Below are 18864 nucleotides of genomic sequence, written 5' to 3' on the forward strand. Positions count from 1 at the left end.
TTATTTGTCGAATTTTTATTAGTTTTCTTCTTTATCGGAACATATTTATATCACATTATATACAACATTTAATATGTTCTTAATTAATTACAATCGATATCCGTCAGTATCCGTTCGTAAACGCGCTTTCCCCGATTTCTAGAAGCGGAGTTTGCTTAAAAGGCTGTTAACGCGCGCGTGGGATAAACTACGAGAGTATCTCGGTTCTTTCGAGCGCGATGTCAGCGAGCGCGATGTGTAAGAGGATCAACGTCTGAGCTTTTATCCCTTCGAGTATCCTACAAAGTTTAATTAAAAACCAGAGAAGGAAAGCGTATAAAATATACTTCTGTCATCTTTGTTCGTCATGCGGCACTTCATAACGCGTGAAAATACGGGCATGGAATAACGCAGGCAGGTTCTTTAATATTTTCGTTACAACGTATATATCGCGTATGTCAAGGAAATCAATAAGAGATATTGCTTTAAAAGAATCTGATTCGATGATAAGAAGACAACATTGTTTGTTGATAATTTGCTTCAAAAATATATCGGCGTTTGAGGAAAAAGAATTAAGAGAGACTTTCTAGGGAGACAGTCTCAACATGTTATATTAAAAATTAATATATACGTATATATTGCTGATAAAAACCTAAGAATATAATGAGCTTAATTATTCTAATGTACAATTATATAAAATTAAAAATTATTATTATATAATGTCATTTATGGACATTATAAAAAAGTTTTATATTGAATTATAAATATTAACTTTTTTCTTCTCATCTTGTTTTTCAAAAGTCTCTTTTTCTTTACTATACATAGTTAATTTAATTTATCGTCTCATGAAACACATCGGGCTCATTTTCACGGGAATAAATTCAGTCGCGAAGTGAAAATGAAAAGAAAACGCAAAAAAAAAAAAAAAAGAAAAAGAAAAAGAAAAAGAAATCGTAGGAAAATTGCGAGAGACGCGCGAATATTTCTGCAAATCTCTTTCGGTCCTTGGGCTCTAGGCTGTGCTGTAGCATTGTATAAAGCGCAAGCCTCGTCCTGTAGTAGGAGTCTCCCTGCTCCTCCTCACCGCACTATTGACGGGAGTTTTAATAAAAGTACCCCCACCACACACAGGAAAGCTAAACGTCGCAGTAGAAGGACCTGGTGAGCGCGCGGAGCCAAGAAGATATTGGGTAAAGCAAAGATCCTAAGGACACTTAGAGACATCGGGGGCCCCCGGCGAAATTTCGGCCGGAAAAAATTCAGTCCAACGTGAGCGTTGACGCAAAAATAATTGCGTTCTTCATAGACGATAATTGCGATAAATGGCGTTCGACTGAATGAATATTTCATCGGGCGCTTTTAAAGGAAAATTTCAGAAGAATCGCCGAACTGATGTAAATCATCATTGCAGATGATGCGCCAATCGAAAGCTCGAACTATGAAGAGTTTAATCTTCGAAGAGAGATTAGCCCTTACGTTACATACAATATCAATAATTTATAAATTTATTATTAAATTATTAATAAAGAAAATAGAATTTATAAGAAGATAAATAACTGGACTTGATATTTTCTGAATCAATTTTATCATCAACGAGATAAATTTGCCACATATATTATATAATATGTATGAGAAAGAGAGAGAGAGAGAGAGAGAGAGAGAAAATATTATATATATATTTTATGATTTTTTTTTTTTTGTAATATACTATAGAATGTATGTATACATGAATGTCGTTACAAGAGAGAGAAGCTATTTTATTATTTGAGATTACATTATATAAACATACTATTAAGAATAAATGTGTGTGTGTACGAGTAAATTTTCAATTCAAAGTTGCTGTAGGCAATAAACGTAAGAAGGAAATAAAAAAACATGTGTACCGTGATACGATTATGGTATATTAAAATATAAACTCTCTGTAATTTGCCCCTGTATTTACTTTTCGACGATTTAAAAAGTTTTTTCGCCCAATTGATCGGCCAAGTGCTATTTACCGGCATAAATACACATATGTATATAACGAGCGTGCGTTTTTTACGTGCGTTACGATTGCTCAACGATTTGTAAACGCAAATGGAAGTAACAGTGGGATTAAAACAGTTTGTGGTCAAACACAGAGAGTCTTCCTGCGTGAATAGTAGTAATGGCAGATCACTCGTGCGAAGAGCACACACCATACGTATTGTATAGAATCCGTGAGAGTAGGATTTATTTCTATAGGCTCGACGATGCGTTATAAAGGCCGGTGTGTTTCTCTCCTCGGCGAGGAAAAGGGTGACGTCTAATGCCTATTCGTGATAGATCACATTCCAATAACTATAAATTTGATCATAGGTGCTTGCTACAAACGTCTCGATATGGTTATGCCTTTATTAGGATCAAAATATATACAATTATCTGATAAAGTATTCTAAGTAGATAGCTGATAAAGAGAGAAGCTATTGTTATCCGAATCTTCTGTCGCAGACACGTATACATTAATAGATTGAAAAATTCATATAAGATTCAATTACGCGAATATCTTTTTTTTTTATAAATTTTTACGTTACGCAAGAAGAGAAGAGAGGAAGAAATTTTTTTATTTTTAAATTATTTTTTTTTATCGATTAATCCAAAATACTTCTGAAATTACTCTCTGGAAATTACATGCGCGATATGATAAATTTTAAATAGTATATTTGAAATATATATAAAGAGAGAGAGAGAGAGAGTCTTCTTTTTTTTAGATTATATATATCAAGTTTACATGTCATAAAATAATAAAAAAGATACTCTCAAAGATATAGAAATATTATAATTACAATAGTACACGTATTATTTTTGCATCATCCTTCTAAATTGTTTTCATATAGATGTTTGTTTCAACATTAATGCGGTCTCGATCAGAGATGTATGACGGAGCACGTGCACTCGGACATACGATTTGACGAACCAGAGACCGGTACAGCTAATCGATAGTAATGTCAATATTAAAACTGTGTAATAGCGCGTTAGTACTGCGAGGGTAATCGTCGCGACTTGTCAGCTGTGTCCACATCATGCTTTACAGATTCCTAATGTCCCGTTCAAAGAGCCACGGGCAATTGATTTATTGACTTGCCGAGATATTGCTGCATGATTTATCACGCCTGCAATTTCGATGCGAGACGTTAATGTATCTGTTTAGCACAGCGATGTTTGCGACATCATTTATACGAAATTATCATGAAAAAGAAGGTGCGAGCGAGTTCTGATATGAAAATAATTGATGTAAATTAAATCTCAAATATCTCAATATCTCAATATATCTCCGATAGTCCTTGCTTATATTTTAAAATGGTGTGAGTTTATAAAAATGCACGCACACAGATATAAATGAAGGTAAAACTGAAAATATTTAGAGAGAAAAAAAACAAAACGGATATCATGTACTCGTTTTGTCGTTGTAATTATAGATACCACATTTATTTGTTTCTCTTTACATCAGTTTACGAAATAATAACGTCAATTATTCCGATTTATTCCTATAAATATAAACAACTTGGAAAAATGATATAAAACTCAAAATATATTTAACTCTGCATTCAACTATATTAAATTCTCTATTTCTCTTTATGGAAGAGAAAATTATTTTATATATAAAACGGAAAATATACATGACATTTAATTTTAGACTTTAAACGAAGCCTGATTTCTAAAATCTATGTATATTGAAATATTCAATTTAAAGGGTATCTGATAGAGATTTTTCTCGTAGATTATTACGATTCGATAATGAAACATCTTCGATCCGAAGATATATTCCTCATCGATCGCATGCATATGCATGCACGAGGGACGGTTGAGCACCCTTATCAAATATTCTCAGCGCGCATGTCAGCTGATCGGGGGTGGAATATCAAAGGCGCCGAGGGCGGAGCCGCGAGAATGGCTCGCATGGCTTCGCCTCGTCGCCGAAGCCTCTTTTACCGTTCTTCACGAGAACAATAACCTTTAACCTTATCTTACTTAAACGCCAACTTGGCCCGAACTTCCGAATACAGATAAAGTTCATTCAATGTTAATGTTTCGCGTAAATTAAGTGTCCTTTATCACGGATAACATTTATTCATGGTCTCATTCTCGCTCTTCGCTTCCACTTTAGCTATACTCCTTCACATGCCAAGATTTGTTTCTTCCTTTATCCATACGAAAGTTTCAGTTGCGATATATCCTTTTCATTGATGGTATTATTAGATGCTTTCTATTCTTCTTGCACTGTATGACAACGCGTTTCAAGCAACTATAATTATTATTTTTGGTATATTTGTTTCTAAATTTTTTTTTTTTTTTTTTTTTTTTTTTAATCAGAATTAACATTAAATAGAAATAATAAACGAATATTAATAATGACAACAATATCATCATTTTATTATTATTTTATTAATACATTTTTCATATTTACTTGTAGCTCATAGATAATTGATTCGTGAATAAAAAATATTCTTTTTAATTTATTTAAATAATTTATTTGAAATTATTCTTTCTAAACTTAGTAAGTGGATTATTTTTGTTATGCTATTCATAAAGGCATGCGATTATTTTAATGCTTTAAAGTGTTTTGAAAGAGCCAAAAATTCTTTTTGTAACATTAAAATTATCTGCACTTTAATTACATATGATAACATTATCTAGATATATTTATATGATATATCTATAATATGTCTTGCCACATACGCTTATAAAGTCCTTTCCGTGTCTGTTAAGCAAAAAGCTTTTGCAAATAAGAATAGACATTTTATATTCTCTTTTGTATTCTCTTGCAAATGAGGAATCCTTTGTAGCGCGTAATATTTCTTTGCGACGCCATCGTAAAACATTCTTGCAAATCCACCTGCTAATTGCTATTATTAATATAATTGTTGCACGCTTCTCTCTTTTCTACTTTTCTCATCTTGTAATTTACACTTTCAAATAAACGTTTGTCTTCAACAAATTATTAATAACTTCGCCAGGTACTCCTTTTATTCATCTTTTATTGTCGAATAGCATCTCATTTTCTATTAAAAGTAATATTTAATTTTTATCTTGGTACAGAGATTATTTTTTTTGCGTGACAAATTAAATATCGCGATGTTTGTTTTTATCCGACGCTTTTGAAATTGCTCCTCATTCTACGGTGCATTGCATCACAATGCGATATCACTACGAGTCTCGGGCCTGCGTCTATACACGGATGAACAAAACGGTGTACAGGGACGAGAAGAAGGGTGAGCAAAGTGCGGACCCTATACTAGTATAATGCGATTATGCACAGGGAACAGGGAGAATTAAATATGACTTAAAAAGACATTAAGTAATTTCCGCGCAATCCTCTTAACTATCGTGCGCGAGAGACTTTTCAATTCATATATAAATTACTCATACAAATTCAAGCATCAACTGATAATCAGAAAATATTGCAGATTATTGTCGAATGCGGGTAAAGTCTTAAAGTTTCGTGTAATTTCTTTGACTAAATACTTGTTAATGTACTAAAATATCACATATTTAAATAAGATCCTAATATTTATCTTGAGGACTTAACTTTTCAATTTTTTCATTCCTTTTTTATATAAAATACACAAACGAAACTACTAATAATATTAATTAAAAACTGTACGATAGGTAGAATCCTAATATGAATTATAGCCGCAATACTAACAGATATTAATCGAAAGCTATACGCATAATTCTCAAACTCTTTAAAAATGATTATTTCTTCTAACTTTATTATCCGCTCGAGAACAATTTGTTCTATAAAACGCCTAATGAATAATCAATATAATAATGATGATAAAAATTCAACATCTACTATCGACAGATTTTGCCGACGTGTCGAGGAAACATCAGCACATCACAATAAGCGTATTCCCGTTGACTTATCCACGTATCGCGCCCGCGTAATGCGCTTTTGCCCTAACGAGATTGACCTCCCACCAACGTATCGGGGGTTGTTGGCAATTAATCCGGCGGCGGTACGCGCTCCGGATGACTTTTCGTTTCCGCCGAGCAGAGAGAGCGATCCCCGGACGCAAGGGGTCCAGCTGTCGACGGGGCACCGGCTGCGCGTACAATATCGCCGTGGCTTTCGTGGGGTGATCCAAGATGACGGCTCCTCCGTTGCACGTTATACGACCGAGGGGTGGACGACGATGGCGGTGGCGTCAGCTTGCGCGAGGAAGAAACGCGGGCTGACCCCATATTGGACGGCGGTCGACTTGAAGAAAAAGTCGACCTTCGCGAGGATTTATTGCGAGTAACGAGTAATGTGTTCGAAGATTTTTGGCGGAGAAAACGCGGAGAAAAGAAGAGTCTACAGCGGATTCTTTTTGTCATCGCAACAATCCGTGATCTCTTTCGCTTCGCCTCCAGGATCGTGTATCTTGAACGTGCAGGAAAAATATAATATTTCGACGTGTCGCGAGAATTTTGTACTCGAATTGAATATTGAAAATAACAATTTTACTAAATATCATTTATAACGCTTCGTTTATAGACAGTCGTTCTTTTTCAATCAACTAGAATAAAATAAAATTGTTGAATGTCTTCCACGGAATTAAACGACTGTTGAGCACCAAGAGAGAAAGAATATGTTAGAGGTGTAAAGTATATCGCAAGTATATCATACAGATTGAGATGATATCTCACATTATTTTATTTTAATTTATATGAATCTCACAGGCTAGATTTTTACATAAAATATGTTTAGTTGATACATACACACATACACGCATACATGCACGCAACGCTGACGTATATGATTGTTGCCTATGAACATGACGCATACATGTGTAATGCCGAGAAAAATATATTGCGCATATTCTACATCTTTTTTTTTTTTTTTTTAAACACTTTACATGTACAAAGAGCGCGAACGTGCCGTTCGCGAGAAAATGTTCAGGGAAAACGCAGATCGCGACAAAAATCCTCGCCCGTCCATCTCACAAATCGTGATTTATTGAAATAACCGGAGCGAGAATCCATCCTAATCCATCACCACGACTTTTCTCCCCGATGGAGAAAATATTCGGTTATTTCTTCGGATCATCGTCCTGCTATTCGCGACATGTGTAGACTTCCGACGCTTTTCCGCGATAAATGCACAAGACATACATAAAAAATGCTTAAAGTCTTGGGATGGTAGGGGACGAATAGTGCATGACTTTAAGGCGAAAAATTGATTCGAATAAAAGAAAAATATTAATGCACTTGGAACTAATAGAAGTTTTACGAGTATTCTTGTTACAATCAAAGCTGTTTTCTTTTTAATATCAAAGAAAAATCTCATTTAAAAATAATAGAATATTCTTCTTTGCTTGTTAATCGTAAAGAATACAGAAAAAAAATCTCTAATAAAATATATATATTAATCATATTAATTATAATTTTTATTGATATTATATTAATTATAATTTTTATTTGTATATTAAAATATATATATATATATTTTTTTTTTTTTTTTTTTTGGTCGTTTTTTCTACCAAATTTGAAGAATAGTTGTACTTACTCATCAAAATCGTTAAATTTACAAAAAAAAGATTATTGCAATAAAATTTTTACTTGTATATATTTAGTAATATATATATATATTTTTTTTATCTGAAAAATCTTTTTTTATCTCATTTATTTATAAATCCAAGTAATGGCATCATGTGTGCAACTATTTTCCAATATAACAGCCATATCACAATTTTCAGGAAACTTTTAATACGTAAAATAGAGGAGAATTGGAATAACATATATGTAACCAGACTCTCGCTCTGTATTATTTTTTTTTTTTTTTTTTTACCCTAAAATTCGCGTACCAAGGTAATAGACGCGCGCGTCCAGCGTTCGATTGATCGCGGAGCGAACGGTGACAAATTTACGCGGACGCATTAACGGCAGGGCGCCGTTACAGGTGGCAATAGGGGGAAACTGCGAATGGTAGGAAGTGATTTATAAGAGTACATCCCGAATTCGATCGTTGCACGTGTGTTAAAGCTCTCGTTTTAGCGGCCAACGCGCGTCCCAGCCGGATCTTCCTCTATTTTTGTGTAATTTCGTCTCGCAATTCACGGTCTCCAAAATTAGTGTTTGCATGTCGCCGTCGAGAAAAATTATTATCCGATGTATTTGTATACGAGAGAGAGAGAGAGAGAGAGAGAGAGAGAGAGAGAAGATCCTATTTTGAGATCATGCGATAGAACGTGATGGACAATGGAAAGATAAAAAAAAATAAAATAAATAAATATAAACTAACATTAAATACATTAATTCAAATATGAATAATACATGTCAAATTAAACATTCGCGTGATGTACAATGTGTGTTTCTATTAAATATATAGGAGAATAATTTCAGAAAAATAAAAATTCAGCATAGAAAAATTATAATTTATATAAACTATCTAATTCTCTCTCTTTATTTTTCCGAATCACCGACGTTTTTGTCTTTCGAAATTTAATGTGAAACATTCTGATAATAATCTTTTGAAAAAAGTTAACGTATGATAACATATTTATGGGCTTTTATTCAAACTCGAAAAGATCTCTTTGTGAGTAAAGCTGGACAAATAATTGATACAATATAGAAATAAATGGAAATTTTCATAAATAAATTCAAACAAGACATTATATCATTAAATACTTTTTATTATATTTGTGCACTGGATGTAATTATGTCCAGTTATATTAGAAAACGCTTTATATGAAAGAAAGCTTGTCAATTGCATCAGTGCGCATTAGCAAGATTGTTAATATTGTAATTTCTATGTTACGACGAATGATAAAACCATGGATATAATGTGAACGTAATATTTACTACGGGTTTAATTAATTTATTCATACACACATAAAACAGCATATCAAATAGATTTTAAATAAATTTTATTTTGCTTTTGCTATATTTGTTTGTTGTTTATCCGTTCTGTTTATATATATTTTTATCATACATCTTGTCAGATTATATATGTTGTACAGTCTTTAATATACACTAATGCGCACTAGTGCAATTCGCTACATATTATAATGGAAATATAACTGATACAAGAAAATTAAAAAAAAAATGTTAAATATATATATAATAAAAACTAATAATAATAATAAAGAGAGAGAGAGAGAGAGAGAGAGAGAGAGAGGACTGGTACAAAATGATTATTTATATATATTTTCTCTAAAATAATGGGTTTTGTTTTATGTCCAATCTCGATACACCTTCCTTTTGTCATAAACTATATCAAATTGTTTGAAAAATGAATTTTTTTATGTCTATGTCAAAAATAATTCTTTCTAATATTAATTTTGTGTTAGTGGAAAGGGCTTAGTAAAAATATAAATATATATATATAAAAAATAAAACTGCGCTAAAAATAACAATGTTGCTAAAAGGCATAATAATAAGAAAGAAACAAAAGTTCGATAGCTACAATTATAAACATGCAATATCATCATCGTCAATATGATCGATCTCTGCGATAATTTGACTACTTTAACAATTATATAGATGCTGTAAATGTATTACGAAAATATATGAAGTCATGAAAAATCTGTGTACTAATTGATACAAGTTTCATGATTCACATCAATCGTGGTACAGAATGAACTGGTAATCACATGTTACACGTTAATGATGGACTCGTTACTTCGTCACGTCAAAAACCTTCACACATTTAAAGCACGTGCTCAACACATAATCCGATAAGTAACGATTATTTATAAAACAAGGTACATTGTACTCTATGTACTTTAGTAGTACATAATAAATAGGAAAGAATTAAACGGAGCTAGTTTTTGGTAAGGGTTTCAATTTGGTAATCAATTCGCGCCGCTGCTCGTGATACTCTTGGAAGCAGGGTACGATGCACAAATTAATCTGACATTCGGGACAGTGATACTTGGTCTTCCTACGAAGTATTCTACCGTGATCGTCTATCGTATTCCAGCAATGATTGCAACCTAAGGCAGGACCCTGACGTAATACCGGACAGTGACCTAATCGTTGATCCCCCGTATTCTCACGAGACTCTCTGTTGCTACTGCTCGTCTAAAGGCAAATATATTAAATTATTTAACTTATATATGACGTACATATAAAAAATACTTTACAATTTAAAAATAGATAATAAATTGCATGCAGGTAAAAAGAAATAAGAAAGAATCTAATTAATCTCTATTGCAGTCTCCTAATGTGAAAATAAGACAAAAGTAAATCTTGCAGATATATTAATAATTTAATATCTTCTGATACATATATTGCGCGAATAAATACATCAATGGTGGTCTCATATTTTTATATTCAATCCTGGAATTTACAATAAACTTGGTCTATCATAACGACTAAACTAAAAATTAAGCTGTATATACCTAGCAAGAATCAATTTGATAGTTTCTTCGAGGAAATTTTTATCCCGTCAGAATTAATCTCGCATATCTACCTGCGGCGATGAGGAAGTCCGCCGCAACTCCGTCGTCTTCACTCTCAATCCGGCGGAAGTACCACCGCCGCTAGTTCCCACCTCAGAGAGAGTAGTCGGTGTCGAGGTTTCCTCCTCTTCCTCCGTCTTGAGGATGGGCGCCGGCTCAATCACTATCGACGGACTCGTGGTTCTACCAGGCAGTTCCGGATGCGAATGCTGCCGGTGTATCCAGTAAGTCCCAGATGTGCTCGGTTGTTGACTGGATAGCAATGGATGCGAGTGTTGTTTGGTCAAGTAGGACGGCTGGGGTACCGTCAACAACTTGGACGACGTCGTCGTCACCGTCAGCAGATTTGGTTGATTGACCAGCATGGTGTGCGGCGGTGGCGATATTCGCGACTCCTCGAAGCTCCTCGACGCATGAGGTAGATTCAGTGTCGACGCAGCGAGATGAACGGAGGTCGAGACAATGTGAGGAGAGCAGCTCGCCTCGCCATCCGGCGACAGGTGACTCGGCTCTTTCTTCACTCGCGGTTGTCTAATCAACAGCCGAGTCCTCTTCGTTACTGCTTGTGTCTTGCTATGAAGAGCTATAATAATAAATAAGCAGACTTTAGTAAAGAGAATCGATACATTATTATCAGAATTATTGCCGTTAATAAATAATTTTTAGCTTTCTGATATATTATATAATAGTTCAGCAATTTTAATCGAAAAAGAATTATTAGAGAACTCAATATTGTGAATCTCTTGCTCAGATAAATACATATAAATAACATATAAATACAAGATAAACAAATACACAATTGTTCAATAATTGTCAAATAAATACTATATATGTAAATAATAAGAAAAACGTTGTATAATTAGATCATAATTATTCTTTGATTGATATATACAGTCGCTTCTTTTTTAGTTATAGAAGTATTTATTTTCGCAGAGAAACTAAAGGTTTATTATTAACTCATACGATTGATGGAAAAAAGAAGGTTGTGAAACATTGAAACAAATAAACGGAAATCCCATTCTTGTTGCAAACTGTTAGAATAATTTTTATTCTTTCAGAATTATTTTTTAATCGTTTATATAAGGGGTATATAAATGCTTCTTAACAATGCAATTAGTGGCTAATTTACTAGAGACTAATTTCTAACTTTAAACCACTCAAGTATATATTTCTCGATCGTCTCGTAGAAAGCTACTCTATCTTCATTCCGTTATAACGAAAAGTATTGAATTTACAGAAACGCAAAAGTGAAAAGTACAATTAAAATATTTTTCGATTATTTTAAGCGTTCGCATTCTTTTTGTATTCAATATATGCGTTATTCTTCACTGTTCCACGATTAATTTAGTTAATATACATAACAAATAGTACAAATAAATAAAATAAAAAATAATTTCCGCAAATAAAATTAGAAATATTAGTCTGTGTGCATATAGCTCATATGTGTGTATATATATATATTCCACTTTTTTATGTCCTAGTTTTATTTTATACAATTAATGTTAAAAAATGTTCTCTCTCATATATCTATCACATATAATATTTCACTAGAGAACTAGACTAATATAAATCATTATTATAATTAAACATAACAGAAATACAAATGTCATAGTAAAATAATGTAAATGTACATATATTAATCACTTCTATTACGCTTTCTAAAGTTCAATTTCACATTATTTCACATTAAATTTACATTTCAAAACAATAGAAACTATTTTCATAAAGTTTGGATAACGTAGAATATTTAATATATCAAATAATTGTGTTTGCTTATATTATTCAACGTATGTTTACATTAACATAATTTTATGAATAAAAGCAAATTGGGTAAAAATATATGTGAAGATATCTGAAGAAAAGTAAAGATATAACGAAATATACTGTAGCAAAATAATGCATATAATATGTAACAAATATATATCTTAATTTCACTTATATATATATATATATATATATATATATATATATGTCATAAAAGTATAAAAAATTAAACAAAAGTCTATATGTATGTAAGAGGAAAATGTATCTCTAAAAAGAGAATATATATGACGATTCTCTCTTATATATTTGTCAACATAGTAACAATTAATTGTAAGACATGTATTAATAAATTATCTCCGTTTGTACGTAATGTTAATCTCGTACGATGTACTAACATACGTGTGCAGATGCAGATAATGCAATTTCTAATCATATGCTTTGTATAATCTTTGTACAATCAAATAGCTTCACTATTAATTCCAGCAACATTTTATTCGGGACACTGAACAATTCCAGGTGATATTGAAATTTTTAGCAATGATATTTCTAATGTATAACAAACAGAAAACTAGAAACTATTGTGTTCACCATCTGTAAATCATTTATCACATTGCAGACATTTTAGTTCGGATTATAAATCGCGTATCGATAGGAAAAGATTAAGAAAAATATAAGAATGAAAATATATATAATTAAGAAAAAATATGTATCTTACAAAAAAAGAGAAATTTAATTTAAATAATTTAATATCGTATAAACAATATCGATTTACTGGATTTATCAAAGGTCGCGCAATTTCCTCTTACATTACAGACAATTCGAAGAACTTGAATCAGATTCTTCTTTAATAAAGATTTGATTGATAAAAAGAGACAAAAAATATAGAGAAAGAAATACAAAATTATTTGAAAGTTAGAAAGCTTTCGATTCATTTAATATTATGAGAAAAAAAATCACAGGACTAGTAATAATTCATGAAATTTTCAATAAGGAAAGAAACAAAATTAAATAGCTAAGAAAAAGTGCGGGGCACAACTGTGATGGGCGGCCCTATACAGTATAAAATATATACCTTATATGTATATGTATATCGACTTTGTGAGATCCGAATACTCAAAAATTTATGAGTATGTAGACGAAAAAAAATATATTTTGAATATTAAAAAGCATTCGGCCTTTCTTATTTCGGTGACTTTTCAACACCTCGCAAAACTTTCACTAACAGAAGAATCTTGACAGATGTGTTCAATTGTTTACAAGAAGCGGATAAAAAGGATAAAAAGGATAAAAAGGAGAAAAGGGGAGCAAGGGAGCGAGGAAAGTAATACTTCTCAAGGTCGTCTATACAAGTGACTTTCCGGGTAGGATTCGTTTCACATGGCATTGTAGTTGACACCGTGCAGATTGATCGGCATCGTGGTGCTCGGTAGCGCACCATAATCCGTATGCCTGTCAATATAACCGCTCAGCATCGTGTGGGGACTGTGGCTGGTCAGCATGGTGTGCGTGCTATGTGTGTTGTGCGTGCTGTGCGGAGTTGTAGGCGGGCCCATGGGAGTCGGGCTCTGCGATGAGTTCATGGGTTGCGCCGGAGGCGCCTGCGACGGCGGCGGTGGCGGCGGCGAGGAGTTGACTTCTTGCTTAACGCGAGACTTGAGACTGGGTCGATTATTCGGGTAGCCGCGCTTCTTGTACTCGAGCCAGAGTGTTCGGTTGTTCACGCCGTACATCCTCGCCGCCTTGCAAAACCCTATGCCGCCATAACGTACGGCGTCGAGTGCGCGTATAAAGTTCTCATCCGCTTGCGGATTAGTCGATCGTTTCCTCTTAATCGCAGTCTGCGGGCTGGCGCACGGACTCTGGCAGTTACTCAGACACTGCGCCGATGGCGAGGGGCCGCCTGACGATGACGACGCATGCTGCAATGTCCCGTGGGAGGAGTTTGGATAGTTCGTCAGGGCGCAACTGGAACCAGTCGTGCTGGTACCAGAGTACTGATCGCTGATGGTCGAGGATGTCGTTATTTCGGGCGTCGTGAACGCCGAGGACGCTTGGATCGACAGATTCGTTTGACACGAGGACAGAGCGAAACGTGTCGGATGATATGTGTGCTCCATAATAGTCCATTGTAATCCTGTGGAACAGACCGATTGATCTTTGGTCAGAGCACAGGAATTATCAATCCGTTGATACTTTGCGTATCTATGATTAAGATAAATGGTAAAGAATGAAAGTAATATGATCGTACAATATTACAAACTATTACGTTTGTAAACGTGAACGAGAAAATATCCGATTCCGATCTGTACTTAGTTTTGCTTTGACATGAGGGTTTCAAAACTTTTTTTTCACTCAATTTTGCTCCACTGTGAATAATTTTTATGTATATTCCCACACAAAAAAATTTATTTCACCTGATATATTACGTAAAAACCAATGAAAGATGCAACTTTTACATGATTATATTATGCCATCGGTAACATAATTTAAATTATGAGAGAAGAATAATGTATAATATATCAGCATATCTGTTCATATAAAACAAGGCATACATATAATTATAATCTAATAAAAAAAATAATTTATTCTATGATATACAGAAAAACGATACTAAGCTCTAATTAAGCAAAAGAGAATAGATATTAAAAATAAAATCTTATGAAGAAACGGTATAAATGAGCGTATTAAATATGGAATTACGGCATGGCACAGATACATTTTGAAGCACATCATTGTTTGAAATACTCAAATACATGTACGGAATTTATTACATTTATAAGACAGAATATAGTGGCACACATACACACTCTATTAATGTTAAAGGCCCGATATATTGTCCTTCTCTGGAAATATAACATATCGTGTGCTATGTATCTGTGTACCATGATGATCTTCTTTCATGAATGAGAAAGAGAAACAATCTTTTTCTTTTTACACATTCGCATTATTATTATAAAGTTTCAATTCCTGAAATTTCGCTCTATTTTCATGTCAAACGTCTGTTGATTCCTTGTGCAATACATTTAAACGCATCTGTGCCAGCATAATATAATGTGTGTAAACTTCGCTTCTCGACATGCAATTTAAATACCCACCACAGTCAATATATATGCATAATTAAAATAACAATTATCGGAGATATTTGCCGAAAGGAGAGGTGTCATGCAATTTGTCGAAGTAGTCGGATCGTTACGCATAGATTTACAATGCACAATCTAATAAGGAAAACCATATTATTAAACCTATAGTTAACTGCTTGCGCGTAACATGTTCCATCAAATTAAAAACTGTTTTCAAACTTTCATACCATTACACTTCTATGTAATAATATATACATACGATCTTCTAGATTAAAAACATTATATCAATCAATCTGTTAATTTATCTGACTTATCTTACAACAATACGAAAACCAAAATATTTATCAAATAATCAAGTTCGAGACAATATACATATTTCTATATAGTTTTTCTTTTTAATTCAAATTAAGAAAAAATTAAAATATAGAATATAAAAATTATTATGTATCTCTGAAAAAAATATAGTAAAAATACTAAAAAGCGTTTTTTCATTTTCATCAATTTCAAGAATATATTAATATCATACACCTATATATATCATTAAATATTAAATTATACAAAAATGATAGTTTTTCTCTTGTATATACTCTCGTTTTTATATATTATTTTCTTATATTTTTATATATTTTTTAGAAAAATATATTTTTCTAAGATCACTATTCTTTTTTTATTATTAATAAAATAAACAGCACATTTTTTAAATATAAACAAATTAGAACTTTATACAAAAATAAGAAAGTATAAAGTGTAATATATATATATATATATATTAAAAAGAGAAACATATCTAAATAATATCTATCTATATGTAAGAGAATTGAACAATTTCAATTCACAATTATGGTCAAAATTATGCATGCAGCATAAAAAAGAAAAATAGTAAAAATATTTGCATTTTTCCGGGCTTTTTATACATTAATTTCTAATATGTATCTCTTTTATTTTTTTTTTATGCATATAGTATATGATTTATATTTTATTACAATAGGTATTTAAGTGATTAGATATTTGTAAAAATTTCTACTTAAAATAGAACACAATATCTTACCTTGATGAGAGGGTGGTTGTGAAGAGACAGAACTTTGTGCAATGTTTCCTCCTGTCGACTGTTGATTTACATCTTGAATAGAACCATCGCTTTGGGCTGGTGTATTGGTAGAACTAGTTTCCATATTACTCATCTAAAATGCAGAAATGTGACATATTATCTCAAATTCATAATTTATTTGTTTAAGGATCACTAACTTTGTAACATAAAATTAAATGTATATTTCATATTATTTAATTAAATATTGAACATTTCATATTTATTTACAATTGATATTTGATCTTCATCGATACTGCCTTGAGATTCTGTGCTGGTATTTACTGGTCGCCTTATATTCTCTCCACTTTCTTGCGACGCAATTAGGGGTTCAGGTTTTACAATGTTAGTAGCCACTAGTGTTATTTCATTGATTTCTTCCGGCCTGTCGCCAGAACCAGAAGTTGAGCCAGTAGAAGACTTTCGTAATCTTTTTCTACGAAAAGAAGGGGACAATGGAGATGGACTGGGTGAACAGGATTCGCCACGATCCCCTCCACCTGTTTCGCTACTTCCACTTGGCCATTTAGTTAATGACGCTGTATGCATTTCTGCAAGTCCTTTTATCTTTAAGCTTTCTGCCGTCTGTTAAATAAATAGCGTGTTGTTTATCAAGTGTTTTTCATAAAGTATGATATAAACAAAAGTCTGATGATATTTTCTTTACCTTTATGATAGACGGTAATTGATCTTGAGATATGTTTACTTCTCCATAGTACATAAAGTCTACCATAATCTTGAGGTCCGAAAACTTGATGTCCTTAAGTATAACAATAGGGTGCTGACATGGATTCACCGTAAAGAGCGACTGAAAATATGTACTGCATGCTGACAGCACAACTTTGTGAGCCTGAATTTGCCTGCCTTCTGCAGCAAGAGTAACATCCACTAGAGTCTCATTATTTAATAAGTTGGAGAAAACTGAGATGAAGTTCGGTTGATGATTGTTCCACCGCAAACAGTACTGTTGCATAGACATCATGAAAATGTGATAAGAATCTCTTTCGTGAACTTCAACTGTAACATAAAAGAAAACCATAGTTAACATCGAAGCTTTTTAGTTTAAACTCTCTAGTAAAATGTTTAATATTTATAAATATCGCGAACAGTGATGATGAAATAACTGTCATAAATACATTCATATTTCATGTAGGAAAATTCTCTTTAAATTTCACTTAACATACGTTATCTCGTGTCATAAATATATTAATCTCTTTAAGTAAACTGAACTTAAAATCTCAATATAGAATAAAAAATTACAAATTGAAGTTTATTACGCAAAGAAGGAAAGATTTCACACGATTATCCAAGCATTTTTTTTTTTTTTTTTTTAACGGACGCAAATATGGATAGAAAAAAATCTAAGTTAACAAACAGCCGATATAAAAATAAATGTCCCGTAAATATATGATCTATCCATTTCCTCTGTTGCGAAAGCAACGCAAATAGGTGCGAAATGTCAAGACGACATATCGCACCATCGAGGGGTATGTACGTATATGTATCGCAAGCTTCGACTGGCTTCGACGACGCCGTCGACGTCGTCCAACATTCGAGACACACGGTATTAAACAAAGTGATCAAAAAAAATCTCTCACTAGTCCCTTCGCGCTTCGCGCGGATCTAGCTCACGATGACGTGAATCAACAGCGATGTTGATAATTGTGACAATGATGTACTGGGAGGAAGAAAAAGAGAGAGAAAGAGAGATAGAGGAGAAAGACAGAGGAGAATCGGCGATGTGCGCTCACTTTGATCGCGTAGAGTTTCGTCGCCGCGTAACCAACACTCCGGAAAGACTCGCGGATCGTCCGTTCAAGGAGCAACGCACCTCGCCACCATGGATCCCGCGACAAAATTTTCCACAACAGACTGAGCGATGACGCTTGTGTAATTCGCGAATGACGTCATGGGCGAGGGAGAGCTTACGCGACTACGGCTACGACGACGACGCTGCCGCTAACGCGGGGGGCCTCGCGGCGAACGAGATTCACACGTCACGCGGGAGCCGAGCTCACTTGCCGCGCGCGACAAATGTCACGCACACACGTCGCGCGGAGATAGATAGATAGATAGGTATTGCGTGCGCGATCGAAAAATACGCGAGATTTTATCAACGCGCGCGTCTCCTCGCAAAATCCCAACTTGATCAATATAGCGGCCGATTGGCGCCGCCATCTGGCGAGCGATCCGCGCGAGCGCGGACGCGCACGGTTTTTCGAAGCTGGAAAAAAAAAAAGCCGACACCGCATATATAAATAATATTCGTTTCCTCGATTATACGTCGAGAGGATGCTTTTTTCACGCGTCTTAAAATTCGCTCTTGTTGATGTGAATAAATGTGTATATCGTGTAAAAACGTTGTTCTACGATCAATTTCATATGAATTAATGAATAATTAATTATTAATGAATATAAATCGAGGAGAATGAATTCGAATGAAATTTCAGATCGCTGCGAGCGATTGAAAAAGAAAGAAAAAATTAAAACATCGCGAAAGACATTATATATACAGTCTCTTACATAAATAGAGTATAAAATGATATTACTG

The 18864-nt window shown here is 33.5% G+C and overlaps 1 protein-coding gene across 4 annotated transcripts; it reads right to left on the bottom strand.

Annotated features, from left to right (window-relative positions):
• Window positions 1-7486: 7486 nt before the first annotated feature.
• Btbvii (BTB-protein-VII) lies at window positions 7487-18466 on the bottom strand. Of its 4 annotated transcripts, none has more exons than XM_070299398.1 (6): window positions 18145-18466; window positions 16981-17330; window positions 16545-16898; window positions 16278-16410; window positions 10397-10968; window positions 7487-10005 (listed from the first exon to the last, which is right to left on the bottom strand). In XM_070299398.1, exons 2-6 carry the CDS (start codon window positions 17293-17295, stop codon window positions 9736-9738), a joined length of 1644 nt encoding a protein of 547 aa, XP_070155499.1. In that variant the 5' UTR covers window positions 17296-17330; window positions 18145-18466; the 3' UTR covers window positions 7487-9735. The 4 variants fall into 4 exon arrangements, with proteins under 4 accessions (XP_070155499.1, XP_070155489.1, XP_070155506.1 ...); XM_070299388.1 differs by having other exon boundaries at window positions 18065-18465; XM_070299405.1 differs by lacking the exon at window positions 18145-18466 and adding an exon at window positions 17809-18016.
• Window positions 18467-18864: the final 398 nt, after the last annotated feature.

Source organism: Polyergus mexicanus, unplaced genomic scaffold, assembly GCF_030449975.1.
Source record: "Polyergus mexicanus isolate NDT 795.1 unplaced genomic scaffold, iyPolMexi1.0 SCAF_1, whole genome shotgun sequence".
NCBI classification, from domain to species: domain Eukaryota; kingdom Metazoa; phylum Arthropoda; class Insecta; order Hymenoptera; family Formicidae; genus Polyergus; species Polyergus mexicanus.

Excerpts from the sequence above, each read along its gene's own strand:
- Btbvii (XM_070299398.1), bottom strand. The coding sequence starts at position 17,295 with ATGATGTCTATGCAACAGTACTGTTTGCGGTGGAACAATCATCAACCG. Across the intron at positions 16,411-16,544 it reads ATGAAGATCAAATATCAATT|ATGAGTAATATGGAAACTAG; the intron begins GTAAATAAATAT and ends TCTGCATTTTAG. Across the intron at positions 10,969-16,277 it reads ACAACCACCCTCTCATCAAG|CTCTTCATAGCAAGACACAA; the intron begins GTAAGATATTGT and ends TTATTATTATAG.